Raw genomic sequence first — 20,885 nt, 5'->3', positions numbered from 1 at the left:
TTGGATAGGCAAAGCAAGGGAACCTGAACACGTAATTCATGGATCGATCTTTATGTCATACATACATCTTTAGAGGTTTAAGGCTGGAATCCCATTAAACTACCGACTCTGCAGATGTGGGGTAGGAGACGCAAGTCTAGATTGTATGAATAGAGCTTGTAACCACAGCAGCCACAGCAATCATGCTCCACAGCTCATCATATCATCAACACCAGCAATAAGAAAAACAGCAATGTCGGCTGTATATACTGGTTACCGTATCTTGTTTGATTCTTAAGAGCTGCATTGCTGCATGTTTAGATTTATTGTCATTTATTTCTGATCGATCACGCATGTCGGCCGTTGAAAACCAAAAACCAAAAAAAAAAAAAAAAAAAAAAAAAGCATCTTTTGATGCGCTTGCAATCAAATCATAGTCCTTGTTGGATTACAAAGGAACGCACCTACAGCATACAGTGTAGTTTTTGTTCTTGATGTCCTAGTTGATCTAATCTGCAGAGCGGAGAGAGATGGTACAGATGATTTCTCGTTAATAAATATTAGAATGCATTGTGTATTTTTTTTTTTTTTTTTTTTTTTTTTTTTTTGAAGTATCACAGCTGTCGAAGTGGCATCTTTAATTGTAGAATGGTATAATATATCCGTTATAAGAAGCTCTTGTTGTATCGCTTATTTGAGATCCGATGTCGTGATGATACTTGTCTGTTGAATCAATTAAAAGATATGGATACTGAGCGTGAGAGTGCAACAAAAGTGCAACAAAAATGTGAAAAAAAAAAGTATCTTTTTGGAGAGGAGGTTAAGAAGTTTGTTCCCTCACCTCTCCCGGGCCAGAAGAGGGCTGATGGAGAAAGTGTGCCAGTTCTTTGAAAGTCCAAAAATTGAGATGCAGGGGTTGAAGAGCAACATATCCAAGTCATTTGAATTTTCAATTGTCAAGGGTTTTGTGGCTGTAATTACAATGTTACAGGAACGAGTTTACAACAAAGGCTTCGATCAGGAGACGACAAGTCATCTCAATTCCAAATTCTTTTACTTCACACGCCTCACATTCATTCTTCATACCTCACACCTCACACCTCATACCCCATACCTCACACTTATTCCCTTTCTTCCTTCATCTCCTTCATTCTCATACACAATAAGTTGTTCCATATTTATCAATTATCCTGCCCCATTTCTCTTTATTTCATTCATAAAAAAATAGCTTTTATAATTCTACTTTGCAACAAAACTAAGCAAAACAAAACAAAAAACCTTGCTGGTGTGTATATGTACATCGTCAGCACCGTGTAGCGAATGACCCCTTGCTAGCACTCCATGGCAGTGAACATGGTAATGAGCAAAAGCGCTGGTTCAAGAGGAAGAGAAGTGGACAAGGGTTTGGCAGCACTCACTCAACCCAAGGTGCTCCTTTTCCATCTCTCTTCTCCTTACTAATTGACACCCTTGCTTGCTTGCTTTTTTTTTCGTCTCATCCATCACTTCGTTTTTCACCAGAGCGACAGCTACAGTTCTCACTCTGACTTTGAGCCTTATTCGCACTTTGCATACCAGGCATCGTCGCAATTCGATGTAGGTGGTTTGCGCTTATACTTCTACTCCTTTTTTTTTTTTTTTTTTTTTTTTTGAACAGCCCTTGTATATATTGGTACTACCACAACTAACGCCCAGTTTTGTGATCCATGGTCTATAGTTCACGTTCTATTCACCCCCACACGAGGGTGGGTCAAAGGATAACCTGTAAGGACATGGATGGTTACAAGGCAGAAGATCTTACACTTTAATGCAAAAGGATAGCCATTGACATATAATGTTGACTACGAAAGAAGCTAAAGGCCTCTCTCTTATATATATATATATTCTTTTCTGTCATATAAATAGGTGCCGGCTGTGGTCTTTAATGCTGCGCTGCCACAGGATATGCCTTCATTGGGGCTGACAGGAGAGGAAGAGCCTAATATTGAAGACCTTCTTAATCTAGAAGAAGCAGCTGCTCCTCGAAAACGGGATCGTGGCGAGAGAATAGTATGGACACCTGAGGAAGACGAGTTCCTTCGTGCTGCAGTTCAAAAATACGGGGATAAAACAGAAAAGTGGGCCAAGATTGCAGCATGTGTACCAGGAAGAACCAACAAAAATTGCAGGAAACGTTGGTTCCACTCACTCGACCCTAAGCTCAAAAAAGGTCCTTGGACCCCAGAAGAGGATCACTTACTCAGGACCGGTGTGGAAATGTTTAAGGGGCAATGGAGCAAGATTGCAGAGCGTATTCCTGGGCGTACTGATGACCAATGTGCCAAGAGATGGCGCGAAGGTCTGGATCCACATATTGATAGGGCTGCCTGGACTCCAGAGGACGATCTTATCTTGTTACAGAGATTTGAGGAGTTTGGCAGTCAGTGGCAAAAGATTGCTCTGGCCTTTCCAGGAAGACCTGGTACACTGTCGAAACCGCTGGCGGAAAATTCAGAGAGGGATCAACCACATGAAGCGAGTCAACAAAAAAAGAGGCCAAGGAAGCAGCAATGATGCAGCCATCCTTGCCGAAACCCGTCGTCTGGAGGCTCTTTTAGATACACATAACGATGACTTTGAATCCGATGCAAACTATCACGTAAATTCAGACGATATCCTGTTGATGCGAGATTCATTTTTCGACGAAGAGTTTCTGGAGCATGGGATCACGCTGGACGATGATTCTTTTGCAAAACTTGCGAGCGATATTAAGGGTGATCAAGCAGACAATAGTGAACCTGAGGACGACACTAAGCCGTATGGCTGCGCAATCCTTGACTGTAATTTCATGAGTTCATCACCATCGCTCCTCTACTATCACATTAAGGCATCGCATGCAGGGACTACGGTCGAAAAGCCTTTTCGATGCACTATGCCCGGTTGTGAGATGCGGAAAAGATACAAGAACATCAATGGTCTTCAATACCATGTCACACATGCTAAGAACTCACCGGGACATACGGGTCATTCTAATACCATTGAAGACACCTCAGAGTCTTCCAGCAAAGCCATCCGGACGGCTCGACAAAGCACTCCCAATTCTCATAACAAACTTAATACATCTACTTCTAGTGCACCATCACCTAGCCTTGGTCTCCGCATGCCCATACCTTCCACTGTGTTTGAAACCTCAATGATGGGTCTTCCCAACTCCCCCACTCCAACCGAGGTTCATCTACAACTACACCAATCCTCTCAAAAAGACCATCCACCACAGACTCTTTTCCAACATATAGCACATAACGCCCTTAATATTCCACATAGTGCATCGTCACTAGAAGGGTCAGCTGCATCCTCGCAGACCTCTTCAGGAGCATCTTCACCTAAAAACCATCGTACTCTGCTACACTGTCCCGAACTAGGGTGTGAACAGAGTTATCACCAAATTCAAGGATTAAACACGCACATAACCAATAGCCACGGTCATAGGGCGATGACTATGCACAGCGATGATACAATATTCAGGACGGATGCCATGGTCATCCCGCAAAATAGCCATACCGACCTCGACATTGATATGATAGATTTAACTTCAGCAGCATCTTCGCCCTTGGACAGCAATCTATTACTGCAGCATCAAGTAGCTAGTAACGGCGATCATATGGTTATAGATGCAATGTCAGCGCCTAACAATGTGCAGGATATCTCTAATAGCACCGATGGCAATAATGGCAGCAATACGACTGATAATAATGCAGATTTTGATATCTTTGGAGGAAAGGAGCTTTTTTTCGCAAATCCCATGGGGAATCCTTTGCATGATAGAATACATTTTGGGACACATATCAACGTGGCCGCACACGAGCCTATTTTTGTTCAACCGATGTCGATAACTACAACAACAGCTACAGATGCAGGGGCTAGCAATCTCAATTCAGCAACGAATTCCAGCATTCTGTCATTAACGACTTCAGCGCTACTTGCTACGGTCCCGGCATTTTCTACTCCAGCTTCAGTGCTTCCTGCTACATTCACATCCAAAGTAACCAAGGCGCCGGCATCCAGATCATCAACGAAAAAGTTCGCTTGTGCTGCACCTGCCTGTCAAAAGTCGTATGTGAGTCAATCGAGTCTAAATAACCATATGCGGAATGATCATATTGATCTCTACAGCAGTATCAGTGCCTCTAAAGCGTCTTCAAGTGGATCTGTCACAGCTTCTGTGCGTCGTCTTCCTACAGCTTCTATGGAGCTTCCTAATACCTCAGACTACTCAAAGGAAGAGGATGAATCGAACAAGCCTTATAAATGTCTTGTTCCAGGGTGTGGCAAGGGATATACCAATATTAATGGCCTCAAAAACCATTTACTGCAAACTCATGGATCAACTCCTAAAACGAGCACTGCTGCGTGATAAACAGGAGATTGCAAGATTTTTTTTTTTTTTTTTTTTTATGAATCGTAATATTATAGACAGCTATTTCCTTGTAAATAAAATAAATAAACAAACCGAAGCTGTCCTTTCAGGCCTGACCTCATGAAAATGGATTTCCTCCGCTCCTCCATAGAGATATCAAATAAAGCACGTTTCAAAGCCTTTGAAATGAATTACGTTACTCAAATATATTCCAGATACTCGATAAACCTGGGTTCTCAGACAGTTTATAATGGTAAATAAGATACAAAACCCAGAGAGAGTACATATTAAGTTATTTAATCTTTTTAAACACCATAATGGTTGTAATTCTTGGCCCCTTTGATGTATTCACCACATATTTGGTCTTATTTGTACTTAACCCCTTCAATGCTGATCGGAACTAGGGATGTAGTTATCTGCTAAAAACTCTTTTATTTCCTTACCATGGTGGCTTTCCATGTATGCAAGGTATACGAAAGGTTGAATAAAGGCAACCCTTGTGCCTGGAGCGATGATGTGTGTTAAAAGATTTATTTATTATCCTATGTTAAAATGTAGAGTCACCGGCAAAAATACTATTAATGGGCACCAGCGGTCTTGGAGGAAGAAGAGCTTGAGGAAGAAGCATTTGAGGAAGATTTTGAATGGCCTGAGGCCTTGTTATGCTTGCTTCCATTTGGTTTAACGTGTCCATCCCCATGATCACGATTGCTCTCTATAGTTACGCTCAAAGGGCTGCCAGGTTCGCTGTTATCGCCTTCACGCATTTGCAATGTTCCTGCGCTAGAGATACGCTTGGCTTGGTGAGGATTATGAGTGACCCAGATACAGTTGAGTCCTCGAAGGGTCTCCTCGACCTTGTCACAACTTTCTTCATCCAACGCTGATGTGGGTTCTAGCAGGTTATCAGTACACATACACATGCATGCACGATAGTTTCGAAAAAAAAAAAAAAAAAAAAAAGGATTTCAATGAAAAATATAAAATGATTTCACATCGATTTCAAGACCAAAAACTATGAAGAAAAAGAAGTAGCCACATACCATCAAGAAGCAGGACTTCTGGACGGAAAGAGCATCCGATAGCGAGAGCGATTCGTTGTATCTCTCCTCCAGAGAGAGTATTCCACTTGCTATGCCAGAGATCGGGTCGAACACCCCAGCTAGAGATTAATAATTAAAGGAGCAGATTGGTATGCGTACACAAGATGTAAAAAAAAAAAAAAAAAAAAAAAAAAAGATGAGATGGAGTTAGTACTTTATGTTAAATACTTACTAAATTTTTTTTTTTTTTTTTTTTTTTTTGGGTTGGCGTATCGATAGTCTTCGATTAGATGACACACAAAAAACATGGAGACATACTCTAGTGCAACTTGGACGGGGTCATCGTAATAATCGGTGTTATTTTTGTGAGTTTGGAACTTTCGAATCACTTCTACGAAATCGAGAGGCGTTCCTTCCATGACAGCGGTGCGTTGAGGGATATACATGACTAAACTTCGCCATGTTGGGATGCCCATTGATCCGGAGTTCTTTTTTTTATTTTTTTTATTTTTTTTTTATTTTTTTGTTTATGGTTTTTTGTAAGTTAAGAGATGGCAGTATCAGTATCGGAGGAGCATGACCATTTTTGGCAATTGCAGGTTTTTTTTTTTTTTTTCTTTTAATCTCTAATTTTAAGTTCTAGATCTTTTTGTTTGTTTGTTTTGTTATGTCTCTCATGATTATTATCTCTCCTCACTTACTTGTCATTCAGCCAAACCTGACCTTCATCCATAGAAATGGTCTGGTTGATGCACTTGAGCAGAGTAGATTTACTAAAGTGGGATAAAACAAGGAATGGGATCAGCTTGATAGATAGTAATTGTTAATTGCCGAGACGAATAATAATATTATTAAATTAATATGTCCGTTATTCATATTTGCACATACCCTATTACCAGAAATGGGCCAGTGAAAAATTCCCCCTTTAGTTATTATTTTGTTCTTTTTTTTTAAGAGCCATGTGCCGTCTTCTTTTTTTTTGCCAATGCCTTTGGCACGGAAGAGAGTGTGTGAATTTGAGGAGGGCGAAGCCATTCGGACGAGACGAGGAAAGGGAGAAGACAAATGGTGTAATAGCTATAATATTAATAACCAGTTTAGAGATTGTAACCGAATCAGCGATGCAAGGAATGAGATTCCAATGAGATTCAGAATGAGGGAGAAAGGGAAAGGAGTGAAAGAAGGAGAAGGAATGATAAAAAACCCATTTAATTCATTTAATATATTTATATTGTTTAGAGAATACAAATAATGTAATCAATTGAATGCTAAAATCGCTCAATCACATTGACGTAGATATCTCGCCATCATTTTTTTTTTAAGTTTTAAATGGCGAAGTTGCTGGACAATCTACCTGCCTCTGCAGGTGTAGGGAGTGTCAGCACAATGTCTGGAATAAATCTCTTGGCTCTACCACTCTCCTCTTCTTTTTTCCTCCCTCTATATCTGCCAGACGTAACAGAGTATCCTGTTCACTAGGCTTTGTGCCTTCTCCAGCAGCCCCGTAAGATTTTTTCATTGTGGCAGATGGCAACCGCAATGGCCGCTGCTGTCGTTGCCGCACATAAAACTTGCCAGTGCTATTGTTAGTTTACTGTTGTTGTTATTGCTTCCGTCAAAATCTCTTGATGGAGAAGCAGATTTGGTTTCTAGAGGTTGTTTAAAGTTTAGCCTGAATGGATGATGGAGACCAAAATAGTTTTAACTCTCAGGGCGTGACATACCAACGCCACTCGCAAGCACTATAGTCTCAGGAACGTCCCCTAAAATCTCATAGCACCCATTAATGCCTCTGATGGAAGAAAGAATTTAACTCGTTACTACCTTCGGCCCATTCATAACGAGCCAAATAGCGGGCGTCGTTATCTCGTTATAATAACGTTACAATTGTTGTTGTTGTTGCTGCTGTTGTTGCCGCTGTTGAGATAGATATGGTGGCTCCGTAAGCTGAGACTAAGCTCGGGCACCCTTGGATATGAGTATTGGGTTGGCTTGTGCGGCACTGTGAGGAGGAAAAGTCCTTGCAGCTGAGCCACATAGCATAGTAACTGATTGGTTGATAGCGATGTACTGCGAAAAGGACCGTGTGGAGGCACAGGCTCGCGTTCAGCTGCCGCCGACTAGGTGGGGGTGACAAATTCAATATACTAAGATGTGGAAGAGTTTGAATATTGTCATCCAATGGCTCTTTGCTATTTATTGGTGGTAAACCTTGCTCCATTAATAGCGGTTATTGGATATGGTGGTCGTTGTAAGCAGGTAGCAGAAGTGCACATGAGTCAATTGTGGCAGACAAATCTCGGATACAATTAGATGACAGGCAAATACCCTTGAAGTCGTAACAAAGACATTACATTAAGAAGCATTGTCATTTTTGACTTTTGTTTTCTTCGTCCATAAAAAGGAAAGAGCTCCAATCTTACATGGTAATGGGATTGAGGACGATAGAAGCCTCGACAATGTTTAAACACGTAGCATTTAGAATGATTAGATAAAGTACAATATTGAGTCCGTCAGTGAAAGGTGACAGGATGATCCTCTTTTGACCAAGGTGAAGCACCTGTACGAAAGAACTCAAATGCAGCGCGTATGGTCCCTTTGCAGTAGGGTGACAGAGAGGGTATAATAGAAGGAGCGGAGGACAAAGAAATTACCTTGGCCAAGAGTCATATACACATATACACATATACACCCATCACCTTCTTTTGTGGTATGAATCAAACAAACCCTCAAAAGAGCCGATGCTCATTCCAAAACTCAATGAGAACTCAACAAGAGAGTAGATTGCCAAGTCGTGGCTGATCATTACATTCTGATTCCATTCTATGCTTTTTCTTTTCTTTGCTTTTTTTTTTTTTGTTTTTTTTTTTACAAAGAAAATAAGGTCAAGAGGTTGATGTACCGTGTGGCGTGCCATTGTTTTGGATTCTTTCTCAGGCCTTGGTGACTTACAAATTCGTCCTTTCCTCGTAGAAAAGAGTGAGTTATGGGGGCCCAAATGGATTGAAAGACCGGTGGGGTTACTATAGAACGCGATCTGACATTGTGGTGAGTAAAATCGAACTTTCTTCATGATGGTTTTGATTGGTGTCTTGCTATTCGTTCGATTCATCCAATACCTCCTTCAAACAAATGCAGGGCCGCATGACCAACAGTATAGGCAGTAGGCACTATTTCAATACATGACACATATCTATACCACAATGCAACATCCTCAGCCGAGCACTACACAAGGAGAGATTACTGAGTAGAACAACCAGACGATCAGCAATGTCCGATACAGTAGGATATTGGGATATTAATGCCTGCTTCAAGAAACCATTTATTCCAAAGCAATACTACATCTCCAGCGAGCGACGAGTTGACTTTCTTTATCGTTCACCCAGAGTTACAGAGAACAATCTGGACATCATTAACGAGGAGATTAAGAGCCAGACCAGTAGACCAACTAATCCCAAGTACCAAGGAGCTAGGTCCTCTATTACATGTCAACTGCCTAGGTTCAGTCACTCTCACAGCAAAAACGCAATGAAAGTCTCGAATTTCAAGACTTCAGTGCCAACGCCGTCTTGCTCAGTCCAACTTCTTAAAATGACACTTATCATATGGTGTGGCATGCATGTAAAGCACATTTGTTCCAGATTTTGTGGGCCACGCGTCGCAGGAGAGTCGAATTTAGGTCAGTAGCAAGATTTGATTCGAGGAGTTGGGATAAAAGGGCTTAAGGACTTGTAAGAAATAGTGAGCCAGATTAATGGTGATCAAATGTCGTTTTAAAAAAAAGATCTTTGATGGAAGAAGAGCCGAATGGTGTTAATAGTAGGACATGGTATGTGATTTTGAGAAAGACAGTATAGACCATAAAAAGCGTGAGGGATTATATTTTTAGAAGTCCCTACACCCCTTCATCACAAGGGATTGATATCTTCAGCGCTTGGAACATTTAAAGCAAGGAATGCCTTTCTGTCCACGAGTAAAAATATAGGCCTATTGCGGCAATTGCAGACCAAACTCAGGAACATAATCGTCAGGAACAAAAATAAAAAAAAAGAGAGAGAGAGAGAGAGAGAAGAGAGAGTGAAGTAGACACCAATAGCATGCCTGCTTTCTTTGTTCAATTCTTTCTCTCCTGGAATAAACTGTTCGTTGAAAAGAAGCCAAACGAACAGCCATGTGGGCATATTTCTTTGCTATTTAAAGATTTTAAAATCGTATAAAGAGACGTACTTTCCCCATCAAGTAATCTTTTCGTTCGTTCTTTCTTTCTCCACTTCTTTCTCTTCACCTTCAACAAATTAACCCTCAAGCAAGCAGCAACCAGCCAACTGACCGAACAAGTTCATCTTTTTTTTTTTTTTTGTTCGTTACATCGCTTCCCATTGTAAGTTTTCTCATTTCACTTCCTTTTTTCAAGTTGACTGGTGGTTGCACAAAGACACATCCTTGCATGCCAGAGTACCAGTCACACCAACCAACCTTCTGTAATTCTCTTGTACTTTGAAGCATTCGCCCAACAATAGAAAAAACCATCTTCAGTCAATTCGAGTATATATTCAAACAGCAACAACAAAACCAATTAGTACAGCCTACACAACTTCAGCCTACACAACTATAATAGCAACACCTTTCGCAACACCTAAAGCTATGGACTCTATAAAGAAACACGTTATCATTATTGGAGCTGGTATCTCTGGTCTCGCTGCAGGTAAACTACAATAATACCGCCCTCTCGAGGCCGTCTCACTCCTTTCCACTAGAACATAGTCTTCACTCCTTTTTTTTTTTTTTTTTTTTTTTTTTTTTTTTTTTTGCATTCCCACACCTGCTGCGGCGTTATAATAAAATGACAAATGGTCTAAAGAGGAGATGTTGGGTTAGTGAGGGTTGGTGCATATCACATGTTCATTTTTTTTATTTTTATTTCCCAAATTATCCTTTTCTTTCATCATTCCGCATGCTATTTTCTCTTAACGTTCGACAAAATATATATCCATACTGTGTCATTGATGCTTAGCTTACGAGCTATCCAAACATCCTTCCACGATTCAGGTGACCGTCCTTGAAGCTAAGAACCGCATCGGAGGTAGACTCGACACGCACCGAAATCTGTTTTCTGGTGAACATAGTGATATCCCTGTCGACTTTGGGGCATCCTGGATCCATGGTGTCGACCCCTCAAACCCCATTGTGAGCCTGGCCCAGGCAGCCCAGGTGCGTCTAGAAGCTACGAACAGTGATGTCATATATGATCGTCCCGGCCATAAGGAGCTCGCCCAGGATGAGAGTAATCATTATTGGGCCATCCTCTGGGATATTTTTGGCAGAGCCAAAGAATATTCTCGTGACAATCGGAAAGGAATTTCTATTCGAACCTCCTTCAAAAACTGGCTATGTCAGTATCTGGCAACCCGGCAGTCCAGCGACCCAAAACTACCCAATTACATGTCAGAGAGAGAACTGAAAATAGTGCCTCTGTTAGCGCAGTTCTGGGCAGATGAAAATGCAATCCCACTTGACAAGGTCTCTCTCAAGTACATGGATGCTGAAAATATGCCTCCAGGCGATCATTGCATTGTAACAAACGGTTATGACCGCGTATTGGATACGCTCTGCAAGGACATGGGTCCTGTCGATATACGGCTAGAGCACGTTGTGGATCACATTGCGTATGATGGTGAGTGATTACATGCGCTTTGAATGATGAAAAGCCCTCGCTTTTATTTATTTTTTTTTTATTTTATTTTTTTTTATTTTAAACAAAAGAAATGGGGATACATAGAAACATGTAGATAGTTGAACTACGATGAACTGACAGCAAAATTAGAGCAATGCTCTTAACCGCTACAGGCTTATCTTCCTTTCTTTCAAAATTATAGAGTCTGCCGTCAAGGTTTCAACAACAAGGGTGTATTTACTGCGGATATAGTTTTGGTCACTCTTCCCCTTGGAGTCCTCAAGTCCAACTCCGTCACATTTTCACCGCCTTTGCCCATGAATAAGCAAACAGCTATCAAACGCCTGGGCTTTGGCACTATGGTGAAAGTGATCCTTCATTTTCCTATTTGCTTCTGGCCCAAGGATAAACACTTTATAAATTTTTACCTATACCTTCTTCAAGTATACCTAACGCCAACATCTGTCGTCACCTTAATAAGCGACAGATGTTGGCTTTAGAGACTTATATGAGCGACCTTGCGAACTACACGTCTTTCATGCCCATCCACAATGCGCCTATCATGATTGCATACATGGCTAATGACTCCGCTGATGTCTTTGAAAAACTCACAGAGGATGAAGCTAAAGAGGTACTGATTTGCCATCTTGCCCATTACTTCGACGTTCTCATCAAGGATCCCGTTGGTACAAGGCCCACAGCTGTCTTTATGACTCGATGGAACGCAGATCCATTTGCTAAAGGTTCTTATACAAGTAACCCGTTGGCGCTCATCAATCGGATCTTGCGGAATTTGAAACTCCTGTTGGAGCCCGATCTGTTGTCGTCATGTCGAGTCCTGAGCAAGTATTAAAGAGAGGAGAATCGCGTTTCGAAGAACTGGATATCAAGGCTTGCGGAAACAGCTTTTTGGGCACCAACAAAAAGGTGATCGACACCTATGCTGAAAAGCTCAAGGGCACTGACGGATTAAGAGTTATGAAGACACTGTTACCCGTCAGCTTGATGGCCACAGGTAACTGCCTCAATCAATTTGCAGGCCTTCCACAGATGGGTGGCGCCGAAGGCAGTCATGGCTACCACAGTAGCAAGATCGGTGACAATAAGGTTTTCAACGATCGAGCCCTTACTCCTAATCATGGATCTAATAGCCTTACTAAGTATTCAGTAAAACCCACCGACAATGCAACCGCCGTTGGGCCTGATAGTGGCCTACAAAACACTACCTTCAAGCTGAAAGACCCTTATTCGGTCATAAATTCAACAGCGATCACCAATGATACTACCATGTCATCTCAGACATTAAGGCCTCCTTACAACCACTACAGGATAACTACAGGCATTAAGGAACAAAAGCAGCAGGCCCTACATCAGTACCAGCAGCAAAGACAGCAGCAGAATAGGGCTGTTTTGCTCTCAGAGAAGGACTCCTTGATCAGCAACAATAGAGGGGCCAGTGGTTTTTTCGAAGGTGATTACTTCAACTATTACCCTGGATTGGCCAAAAAGAATTCCGTCAAGGCTGTGAAGATGATCGCTGTGGACGATGCGATCCGAGGAAGAGTGTATTTTGCAGGTGAACACACAACCTCAACTTCGTTTGCGAGCGTGCATGGTGCACTCATGACAGGACGACGTGAGGCTGCTAAAATCCTCGCTCAGACATTTTAAACAAAGTATTAACCATTTAGCAATTAGGTTTCATCTTTGGCATGAGAGCAGCACCCCACAAATATTGGCTTATATTATACGATCTTGTCGATTTTGATATTTTTAGTCCAAATAAAAAATTAAAAATTATTGGAGATGAATGTGTCCAATGAAGAAAAGCATGCAAGGGTTAAGAAAGCCGAGCCAATAGTCTATTGAGGCACCGGAGGATAACTTGGGAACTGTGCTCTCCAAAGGACATTCAAGGCCCCGCAAGGTTGTATTAAAAAGGCGAAAGGGCCTTTCGAAATGAAAAGGAAGTTTAAATATACTACGTTAGATCATAAACAAAAGAAAACAAGCGGAGAAATAGGATCGATGTCCCATAATTAAGAGTTTCCTACTACATGTTTGTATTTGCAACGTGGATGGGCAATTAGGCGACGGTTTATTTATATACAAATACATGTATATAAACAGATGTTCTCTGCTTCTTCATTCTGTGGTTTGTTTGTAGTCTTCTCCGTGTTACAGCGTGTCAAAAACACTCACATTCAACAACAACAAGACAGAACAGAGCTGGAAGCCGTTCGACCGTTTACGTTCATATGGTCGGTTGAATAACTGTCCGAAAAAGGACCTTGAAACAAAAAAAAAAAGCGAGGTTGGGAACAACATAAACACAATGACACTTGTCATGGTTATGTGTGTACTGAGCATGCATTCAATACATTTTTGTAACCAATGCGGTCTATTGGCCATCCCTACTGCTGTGCACAGAAGATGATTGAGTGAGAGCAAAAACAAACAAACGATCAAGTTTGGCTCATTCCTCTATCCATGATGTGTAACCCGTTCCTTTTAGAAAAGAACACATTCTTTTTTTTTTAAGATTGGACTTGCCACCTGATGCATTTGTGTGAAGAAAGTGAGTTTGTTTTCGACATGTGTATCAAAGCGTAGGCTTTTGCAAGACCAAGGGCAATGTGGCGGGTTGATCGGCTCTTATTCCGATGAAGCAAAACAAAAAAAAAAAAAAAAAGCAGTGAGCATACAGGGCGAGAAGAAAGAGGAAGCAAAGCTTAGGAATTAATATGGGCAAAGGTTAATAAATAAAATATGATATCGCGATAGCTTTATGTTTACAGCAAAAAAACAAAACAAAACAAAAACGAGGGCGAAGAGTAAAATACAGTTCTTAGTTCATGTAGAAAATGTAGAAAGCTCTGATCTCACTTTTATTCTTGTTTGTTCTCTTTCTCGATGACCCCATAAAAGAAGAAGTCTATTCAGTTATAAAAATGACTGGACTCCCTTCCTTTCACTTTTTCATATAGATATATATTTTTTTTACACGGCCTTTTTTACGCGGCCTGCTCTGTTTTATCTTTACACCTTTCTCGTAATATATTCATTTTGTTCTCTTCTCTGTCTTCCCACTTGGAAATGTCTTCTTAGCCCGCTAATATGGACTTCACCCCATTTTTCGTCATCGCCATCTCCTCCGTAGTCATCGTTGGAGGGATATTTCTTTTTTGTTACAAAAAACGAGCTATTAAGCACAAGCAGACACGTTCACGAATCAAAAATACCACTGCTGCCTCCACCCCTTCCACCGTCATTACTATCACTACAACTAATTCTAATACTGTTACTACTCCTCGGCCTCCGTCCCTTTTTACGCCCAGTCGCTCACATCAGCAACAGGAGCTCAAAAGATCGCCAAGCACACCAAGCTTTATTGCGGATAAGCAGCGACATTAGTGATGATGACGATGATGATCATGACGTTCAGAAAAACGTCAGTCTTCTTCAATTCCGTGCTGCCTTACCCCTCGATCGATGCCGTTCTCCGAGTCCAATTCAGCCTACTCCTGCCTTACATCCTGGGTTGACGCCACCACACAATTAGCATTTATTCACGCCTCGAGCGGCAAAAGCGGCACTTGTCACAGCAGCAACAACAAAAATGCTACTGTTCTTCAAAGAAATCAAGCGATGGACCTCATGTCGGCACCGGCAGTCATGGTGCCGCGTGGAATCTCAGCCCAGCCATCGGAAGACAGAGAAAGTGAAAGAGCCCCAAGTAGGCTCGAAGGCTACCTCCCTTCACCTTTCCGCGACCTTTGAATCACGCACGCCCTGTCATTACAGATAAAAAGCCGTTAATGCCTTCCGCCAAGGCTACCGTATCTATTACAAGAGCGGCAGTTCGGAAGTTGGACTTGTCTGACACATTGAAGACAAAGACGCCCTTATCTGAACCAACAATGATCACAGTGGGGCCATTGTCATCAGCAGCATCACCATCGCATATTGCTCACAAGAATTTGACGCCACAACTTCAAGATATGACAACTAATTCAACTCAGGCAGCAACACAACAAACACAAACTCAATTAACAGCAGCAACAAGCCGCCAACAACAACAACAACAACAGTCAGGAGCAACTGCACCATCTACGCCTGTGCGACAACGAGTCGAGGATAAGACGAGCTCTTCTGATTTGTATAAAGGCAAAGAGGAACTTACAAGACATCCGCCCCAAGCAATCCTGCCTAAGGACCATCAACAGCCTGTCTTTACTGATGTGTTAACAGAAACTGTGAAGTATGCATTGTTAGGGGCCAACCCCACCGCCGACCTAATGGTGCTAGTCTAGGTCTAAAGAAACCAGCTGCTGCATCAACCACAGCAACAGTGAAAGCAGAGACAACTGTTTGTAAATGTAGACTCTAGCACAGACTCTAGTGGACCAAATACGGCGCATCTCGTTCTGGGGCCATATTTACCGCCAACCCCAGATTTTTCCAGTAACATACCCTCATCGGACTCTGACCCCAATGGCAACGCTGGCGTTGTTCATCCACCTGCCCGGGCACTTATGCATGCTGCTTCATCTTCCTCTTCCCCTTCCTCTTCCCCCCCACTTTACTGCTCATAAGAAAGTAAATAACAACAATGCTCATACTCCTGTCAAACAAGTTCCTTCGCCTGAACCCACCGCAATAGCTCGAGCGCCTTCGCCCGTACCAAAAAACGGTTCATACTCTGGATCCCCTGCTTCGATCAGAGCCAACAGTTGCAGACCTTTCGCCCCTTCCGATAAGACCACCTCGACGCAAACCATCCCTCTTAGCGCATCAATCAGAACGACAGCAACAACAGCAACAGCAGCAACAGCCACAGCACCGTCACCAAAATTATGTACAGCGCAAGTTATTCTCACCATCAGAACTACCATCTTCTGAAACTTGTAAAACCCCATCGCCCACACTCACGCCCACGCCTATACCAACAGCTACACCGATACCTTTTCCATTAACGTCCAAATCAACCTCTACACCTGCCATGCAGCAGCCTAGCGCACCTACCGCTCAATTCACGACCTCTGCCATAGCCGCATTTCCCCTTCCCCCGGTTCTCTCTTCTAGTCGGCCATCCTCACCGAATGGCAAAGAGATAGTAGCCGAACATTATCATAAACAAGGCCAAGAACAGCATATGCGATATCAAGATCAAGCTCGAAACATTTCGCCCGTCCCATCGATCACGACCACAAGCTCAGACCAAAACTCTAGTATGTCAGTCATTCCCAACAATGCGAGCTCAGCTAATACATCTTTGTCTCCTTAAGGGACGACGCCGACATACAAGCTGAAGCTGGAGCGATATCGCCTGTCATGGATCATGTATCTCCAGTTCCCACGAGCGTAACCTCGCCCACTACACCTTATTCTGCAAAAACCCTAGAAACGACTTCCTCACCGTCAGCTTCGATACCAGAGGCATCACCATTACCACCACTTCAATATCAGTCACAGCACAAACCATCCTCTAAAGAGCTTGTCTTGACAGCTGCATGGCTACAGGATCCACCCGCTGCAGGTCCAGGCGGTCGAAAGAAACGAGCCGGAGACCCTCAGTTGGGAGATTTGGGACGAGGCTATCACAGTTCAATTTCGATGAGTAGAGAGGCTATTATGGCGGCTACCTCTACCAAGCTGTTGTCATATCTGTTACTTTTATTACTTTATGCATGTCATGATTACTTTCACATATCCTTATTTTTATGCATTCACATTTTACACTTTCAGCATCATAAATTATCCCATTCATACACACATTCCAGCGCACCAACATCCAGATAGACACATTGATGTTTTTTTTTTTTTTTTTTTTATTCATAAACAGGCATCAGAATCTAAAGACGAAAACGTTTTTAACTTTTCAAAAACGTATTCTTTCCATAATATAAATAAATAATTTGGCAATTGGATGTCTGGAGAGTGAAACATTCATTGCTATACTTACGTGTCATTTCCAACAGAAGATAGAGAGGAGTAGGAGAGAAAATACAAAAATACAGAGATAAGAATAAGAATAGTAGTAACGTACTCCCTTCTCTCTTTTCACTCCTACTACTCTTTCATTTGTAGCAATTGATTTTACAAAAACAAAATAAACATTTTGTATTATTCATAAACTTCGTTTTCGCAAGCGTTAAAAGTACAATAGTGCGGTTTGTTTAAAAAAATAAATAAATGAATAATGAAAAATCAAATAAGGACCAAAAAAAAAAAAAAAAAAAAAAAAACAGTAGCAGTAAAATAACAACACAGTAACTGGGTAGCGGCATGCTTCATAAAGCATTTTGCTTCTACATGAATAGGAAGGAAGAGGAAGCGAAAAAAAATTTCTCCGTTACTCAGAAAAGAAAAAAGAAGGATACAATTTGAAATAAAAGAAAATAATTATGACATTAAAAAATGGATGACAATAAAGAAAAGTAGATGCTGTGGGTATTTCATCTAGACGGATGGTACGAATCAGACATCCTTCTGCCTGATATCTGTCCAGATTCATCCACAATGTATCCAAAGTATGGGTGCCTCAATGCTTGCGCTGCTGTGATTCGCTTCTCAGGGTCATATGTCAACAGTTTACTCAAGAGATCGCGGAGATCTCCTGCAAACGACAAGTTTTCTACACGGTTGGTGACCGGCACAACATAATCCTACGCGATGTATAATAAACGAAAAGCAACAAAATATTTCAGGTTAGAAAATTTTGCTTCCTCCATTTCTCTTTTTCTCCGTCTTTCTCATTCTCACCTCCACACACACTCTCAATCAAAGACAGAATGAGCTCTATTGAAGTTAAAAAATTAACTCTTTTACCTTGAGAGGCTTCAAAGCCTTAACATATTTTCGACTAGTCCGCTTCGTTTCATCATTAGGGTAATCCAGACGCCCATGCACAAAGTATTTGGTCGCAGATTTGCTGAAAAGGACAGAGGTAATCAAAGATGTTTAATATAACCAGCTCTGCATGTTATGCAGTCACTTCCGTTCAAATGTGAAAAGTAAATAAGGTAGTAGAAAAGCATGGATATTCGAGGAAATGATTGACCTACTTGCATGACCGGACAAGCTTATCGGGGATAGGTCCTAGCACCGCTTCCATCATGGCAAGATGTTCTAAATTATCGTGCGTTTGGAAGAGGGCCTCTCCAGTCAAAAACTCGACCAAAATACATCCTATAGACCATATATCACATGGAAATGACCACCCAAGACCTATAACGATATCAAGATCCAAAAAGGAAGCATATAATTTGAACTTAATGTTTGAAAAGGAAAAAAAAAAAAAATCGAGCCGCAACTTCATTCAAGCTTTTAAAGCTTAGTCTATATGTAATCTCACCAAGAATAATCTCAGGTGCCCGGTAATGTCGCGTGCTGACAACATTCGAATGATGCTCATCCTGAAACGTTGCACTTCCAAAGTCTATAAGACGAATCTCTGGATCTAATAGAATCCTCCGCATTTTTGAAGGCGATTTCTAATACAGAATGAATTAAGAATAGGGCATTGAGCAAGAAAAGCTTCTATTTAGTATTCCAAAGGTCCTTCTATGTCACTATTTGATATCATATAATGCCACGGTCCTTTCACTTACTTTATATGGGACCTGTCGGTACGCCCCATTAGCCAGGAGAATATTTTCTGGCTTCAAATCTGTGTGAATCAACCGTAACCGATGCAAGACTAGCGAGAAAATGGATTAAAAATCATTAAATTTCTAGCTCGTTGACTGTGCTAGAACTCTAGGTTGATACCGACATCAAAAATAAAAGTATAAAGGCTTACATTCAACGCTCTTCAAGAGCTGATAAGCAAAGTATTGTATTTGGTTGGGCGGGAATGGGCAAAACGAGTTATCCTTCAACCAGTCATAAATCGATTGACCCAAAAGATCAAAAACCATGCACACATGATTCCTATGTACAAAACAGTCATTCAAATGAAGGCATTTACTGAATAAAAGAAATGAAAAACAAATGGATAGAAGTGAAATAGGTAGATGTAGTTAGTATAGTATATTCAAAGGGTTTCTGAGCGATACATCACTCTTCTTTTTTCATCTTCTTACTGTTCGGATAACTTACTATGCGTTGGGAGGATCATTTTTTTTGAGCGTGTTTAAAACGCGTGTCTCGATTTTGCTGGCATCCCGATACTTTTGTACTGCTCTAATAATCTTGATGGCGCAGTGTCTTCCTGTTTCCCTATCGAAACATTCGACTACTTTACCAAATGTGCCTTGCCCTAGTAATCTAACAATTCGATCTATGCGGATGAAATTGCAAGGATGAGATCTCATATTTGCTGTACATAAAATATGCGTTATTCGAGGAAAACTCTATTGTAGCTTCTATCAATGCACTTACAGCGTGGTGTAAAGTCGTCGTTCACAACAACAATATAGTGGCCCTCCTTGTCATCCCATGGAGGCACATTGGTTAGGGTCTAGGATATGATGTCAAAGCAAAGTATAGCAAAACGTAAGTTAGATAAATAACACCGTATAGTTATAAGGTCGTACTTCCACCATCGTCTTGAGGCAAGCATTTAATGTAGGGTGTTGTCAATTACATCTCGATTGGCTACGGAGGTATTCGCATGGCTCGAAGGTGCTGGTGGGTAGTATGGCGCCTGGTTCTCCTGTGGTGCACGCGATTGCACGTATTTGATATCCGGACGCCTCCGCTTCTTGGTGGGAGCATCGACCACGATGGGGTTATTATATGTAAGATGGCTGATGTTCATGATGATTGGATACATATGATTGCTGAGGATAGGTGTAATGTTGGTTTGTGTTATGAGAAAAACCGCCGCTTGATCCTGATGCCAAATCTGTCGAAGGCAGTCGTTTGTTTGTTCTCCTTGTGATTTGCCCTCCTGTTCCTACCATTGGTATTGAGGATGCATTGAGATACGAATGGGCTCCAGAGTGTGATGGCAGTGTCTGCACGACACGATACCGTGGTGAGGTTCCAAGATTGCCAGTAGAAACATGTTGAACAGAGGAAGTTGAGGAAGTAGACGAGGATGAGAGTGAGGGTGGTGGCGTATCGTCATCGATCACGATCACCTCCTTGGGCTGCCCGTTCTTGTAGAACTCTGCCCAGTCAGCTGTCCTTCTTGCTACCACTGTACTTGAGTTGGTCATAGGTATCGAATCTGGTTCAAATGACTTGATTTCGATGGAGGAGAGGATTTGCGCAGGTTTGGTAGCAAGATAGAAAAGAAAAGATGAAAATAAAACAAGGAAGAGGTAAAAAAAATAGAGTCTCTATGCAAACTGCTGGAGGCTTGAGAATTGGATATATGGTTATAGTATTGCCGCTGTTAAGAGAAGTGAAAGCATTCTTTTCAGGGGTATCAGTCAAAATCTCCTCTTTGCTTCTTGTCGCGATGCGAAAGAAAGAGATGGAGCTGAAATGACCAAGAAGGTTAGGAAGAGGGTAGGGGTATGGTTTGGTCAGCGGAGCGTGCGGCGACGGGAAGTGTTGGTTGGCAGCACACTTATTTCTCTTTGCTTTTGTGTGTCAGTGCTATTCTCAGATTTTCAGCGCTTGAACTGGTCTACACAGCTTTAGTATGATCACTATCTTACAATGCAAGAAAAAAAAAAAAAATTTAGGCTATGGAAAACAGCTAGATACGACAATGTCTAAAAGATTCATCCATCCATTTGTTCAATTATGAAGCCATGCATCCATCCTCATCTAAAGTATAAATGAGCTTGAGTCTGGATGATGCTGTTGGATAATCTGATGCCATTCAAAGTGGTGG

The 20,885-nt window shown here is 41.6% G+C and overlaps 6 protein-coding genes across 6 annotated transcripts; 4 read left to right on the top strand and 2 right to left on the bottom strand.

Annotated features, from left to right (window-relative positions):
- Nucleotides 1-1,023: 1,023 nt before the first annotated feature.
- BCR41DRAFT_356802 (hypothetical protein) lies at nt 1,024-4,382 on the top strand. Its single transcript, XM_022024720.1, has 4 exons — nt 1,024-1,335; nt 1,501-1,575; nt 1,885-2,440; nt 2,478-4,382. Exons 1-4 carry the CDS (start codon nt 1,321-1,323, stop codon nt 4,370-4,372), a joined length of 2,541 nt encoding a protein of 846 aa, XP_021879808.1. The 5' UTR covers nt 1,024-1,320; the 3' UTR covers nt 4,373-4,382.
- Nucleotides 4,383-4,915: 533 nt separating this feature from the next.
- BCR41DRAFT_108156 (P-loop containing nucleoside triphosphate hydrolase protein) lies at nt 4,916-6,318 on the bottom strand. The gene is made up of 4 exons (XM_022019361.1): nt 6,120-6,318; nt 5,737-5,906; nt 5,419-5,537; nt 4,916-5,270 (listed from the first exon to the last, which is right to left on the bottom strand). The coding sequence occupies exons 2-4, from the start codon at nt 5,892-5,894 to the stop codon at nt 4,954-4,956; spliced, it is 594 nt and encodes a 197-aa protein (XP_021879807.1). The 5' UTR covers nt 5,895-5,906; nt 6,120-6,318; the 3' UTR covers nt 4,916-4,953.
- Nucleotides 6,319-9,768: 3,450 nt separating this feature from the next.
- BCR41DRAFT_423424 (hypothetical protein) lies at nt 9,769-12,895 on the top strand. Its single transcript, XM_022030300.1, has 6 exons — nt 9,769-9,799; nt 9,922-10,123; nt 10,433-11,084; nt 11,295-11,454; nt 11,574-11,778; nt 11,904-12,895. Exons 2-6 carry the CDS (start codon nt 10,063-10,065, stop codon nt 12,761-12,763), a joined length of 1,938 nt encoding a protein of 645 aa, XP_021879806.1. The 5' UTR covers nt 9,769-9,799; nt 9,922-10,062; the 3' UTR covers nt 12,764-12,895.
- Nucleotides 12,896-15,496: 2,601 nt separating this feature from the next.
- BCR41DRAFT_108041 (hypothetical protein) lies at nt 15,497-16,210 on the top strand. The gene has a single exon (XM_022019360.1). It carries the CDS (start codon nt 15,587-15,589, stop codon nt 15,992-15,994), a length of 408 nt encoding a protein of 135 aa, XP_021879805.1. The 5' UTR covers nt 15,497-15,586; the 3' UTR covers nt 15,995-16,210.
- On the top strand, nt 16,010-16,697 carry BCR41DRAFT_356794 (hypothetical protein; the record flags this gene model as incomplete). The annotated part of the gene is made up of 2 exons (XM_022024719.1): nt 16,010-16,327; nt 16,381-16,697. Coding segments are annotated over exons 1-2 (550 nt in total), but the record flags the coding sequence as incomplete, so codon positions are not given.
- A 619-nt stretch (nt 16,698-17,316) lies between these two features.
- Nucleotides 17,317-20,106, bottom strand: BCR41DRAFT_108008 (kinase-like domain-containing protein). Its single transcript, XM_022019359.1, has 9 exons — nt 19,683-20,106; nt 19,478-19,556; nt 19,196-19,376; nt 18,897-19,063; nt 18,706-18,794; nt 18,450-18,588; nt 18,160-18,322; nt 17,924-18,026; nt 17,317-17,760 (listed from the first exon to the last, which is right to left on the bottom strand). The coding sequence occupies exons 1-9, from the start codon at nt 19,869-19,871 to the stop codon at nt 17,551-17,553; spliced, it is 1,320 nt and encodes a 439-aa protein (XP_021879803.1). The 5' UTR covers nt 19,872-20,106; the 3' UTR covers nt 17,317-17,550.
- Between the last annotated feature and the right edge of the window lie 779 nt (nt 20,107-20,885).

This window comes from Lobosporangium transversale (assembly GCF_002105155.1).
Source record: "Lobosporangium transversale strain NRRL 3116 chromosome Unknown BCR41scaffold_27, whole genome shotgun sequence".
Classification (NCBI taxonomy): Eukaryota; Fungi; Mortierellomycota; class Mortierellomycetes; order Mortierellales; family Mortierellaceae; genus Lobosporangium; species Lobosporangium transversale.
The sequence above is the reverse complement of the archived record's forward strand: the minus strand, read 5'-3'. Positions and strand labels throughout refer to the sequence as shown.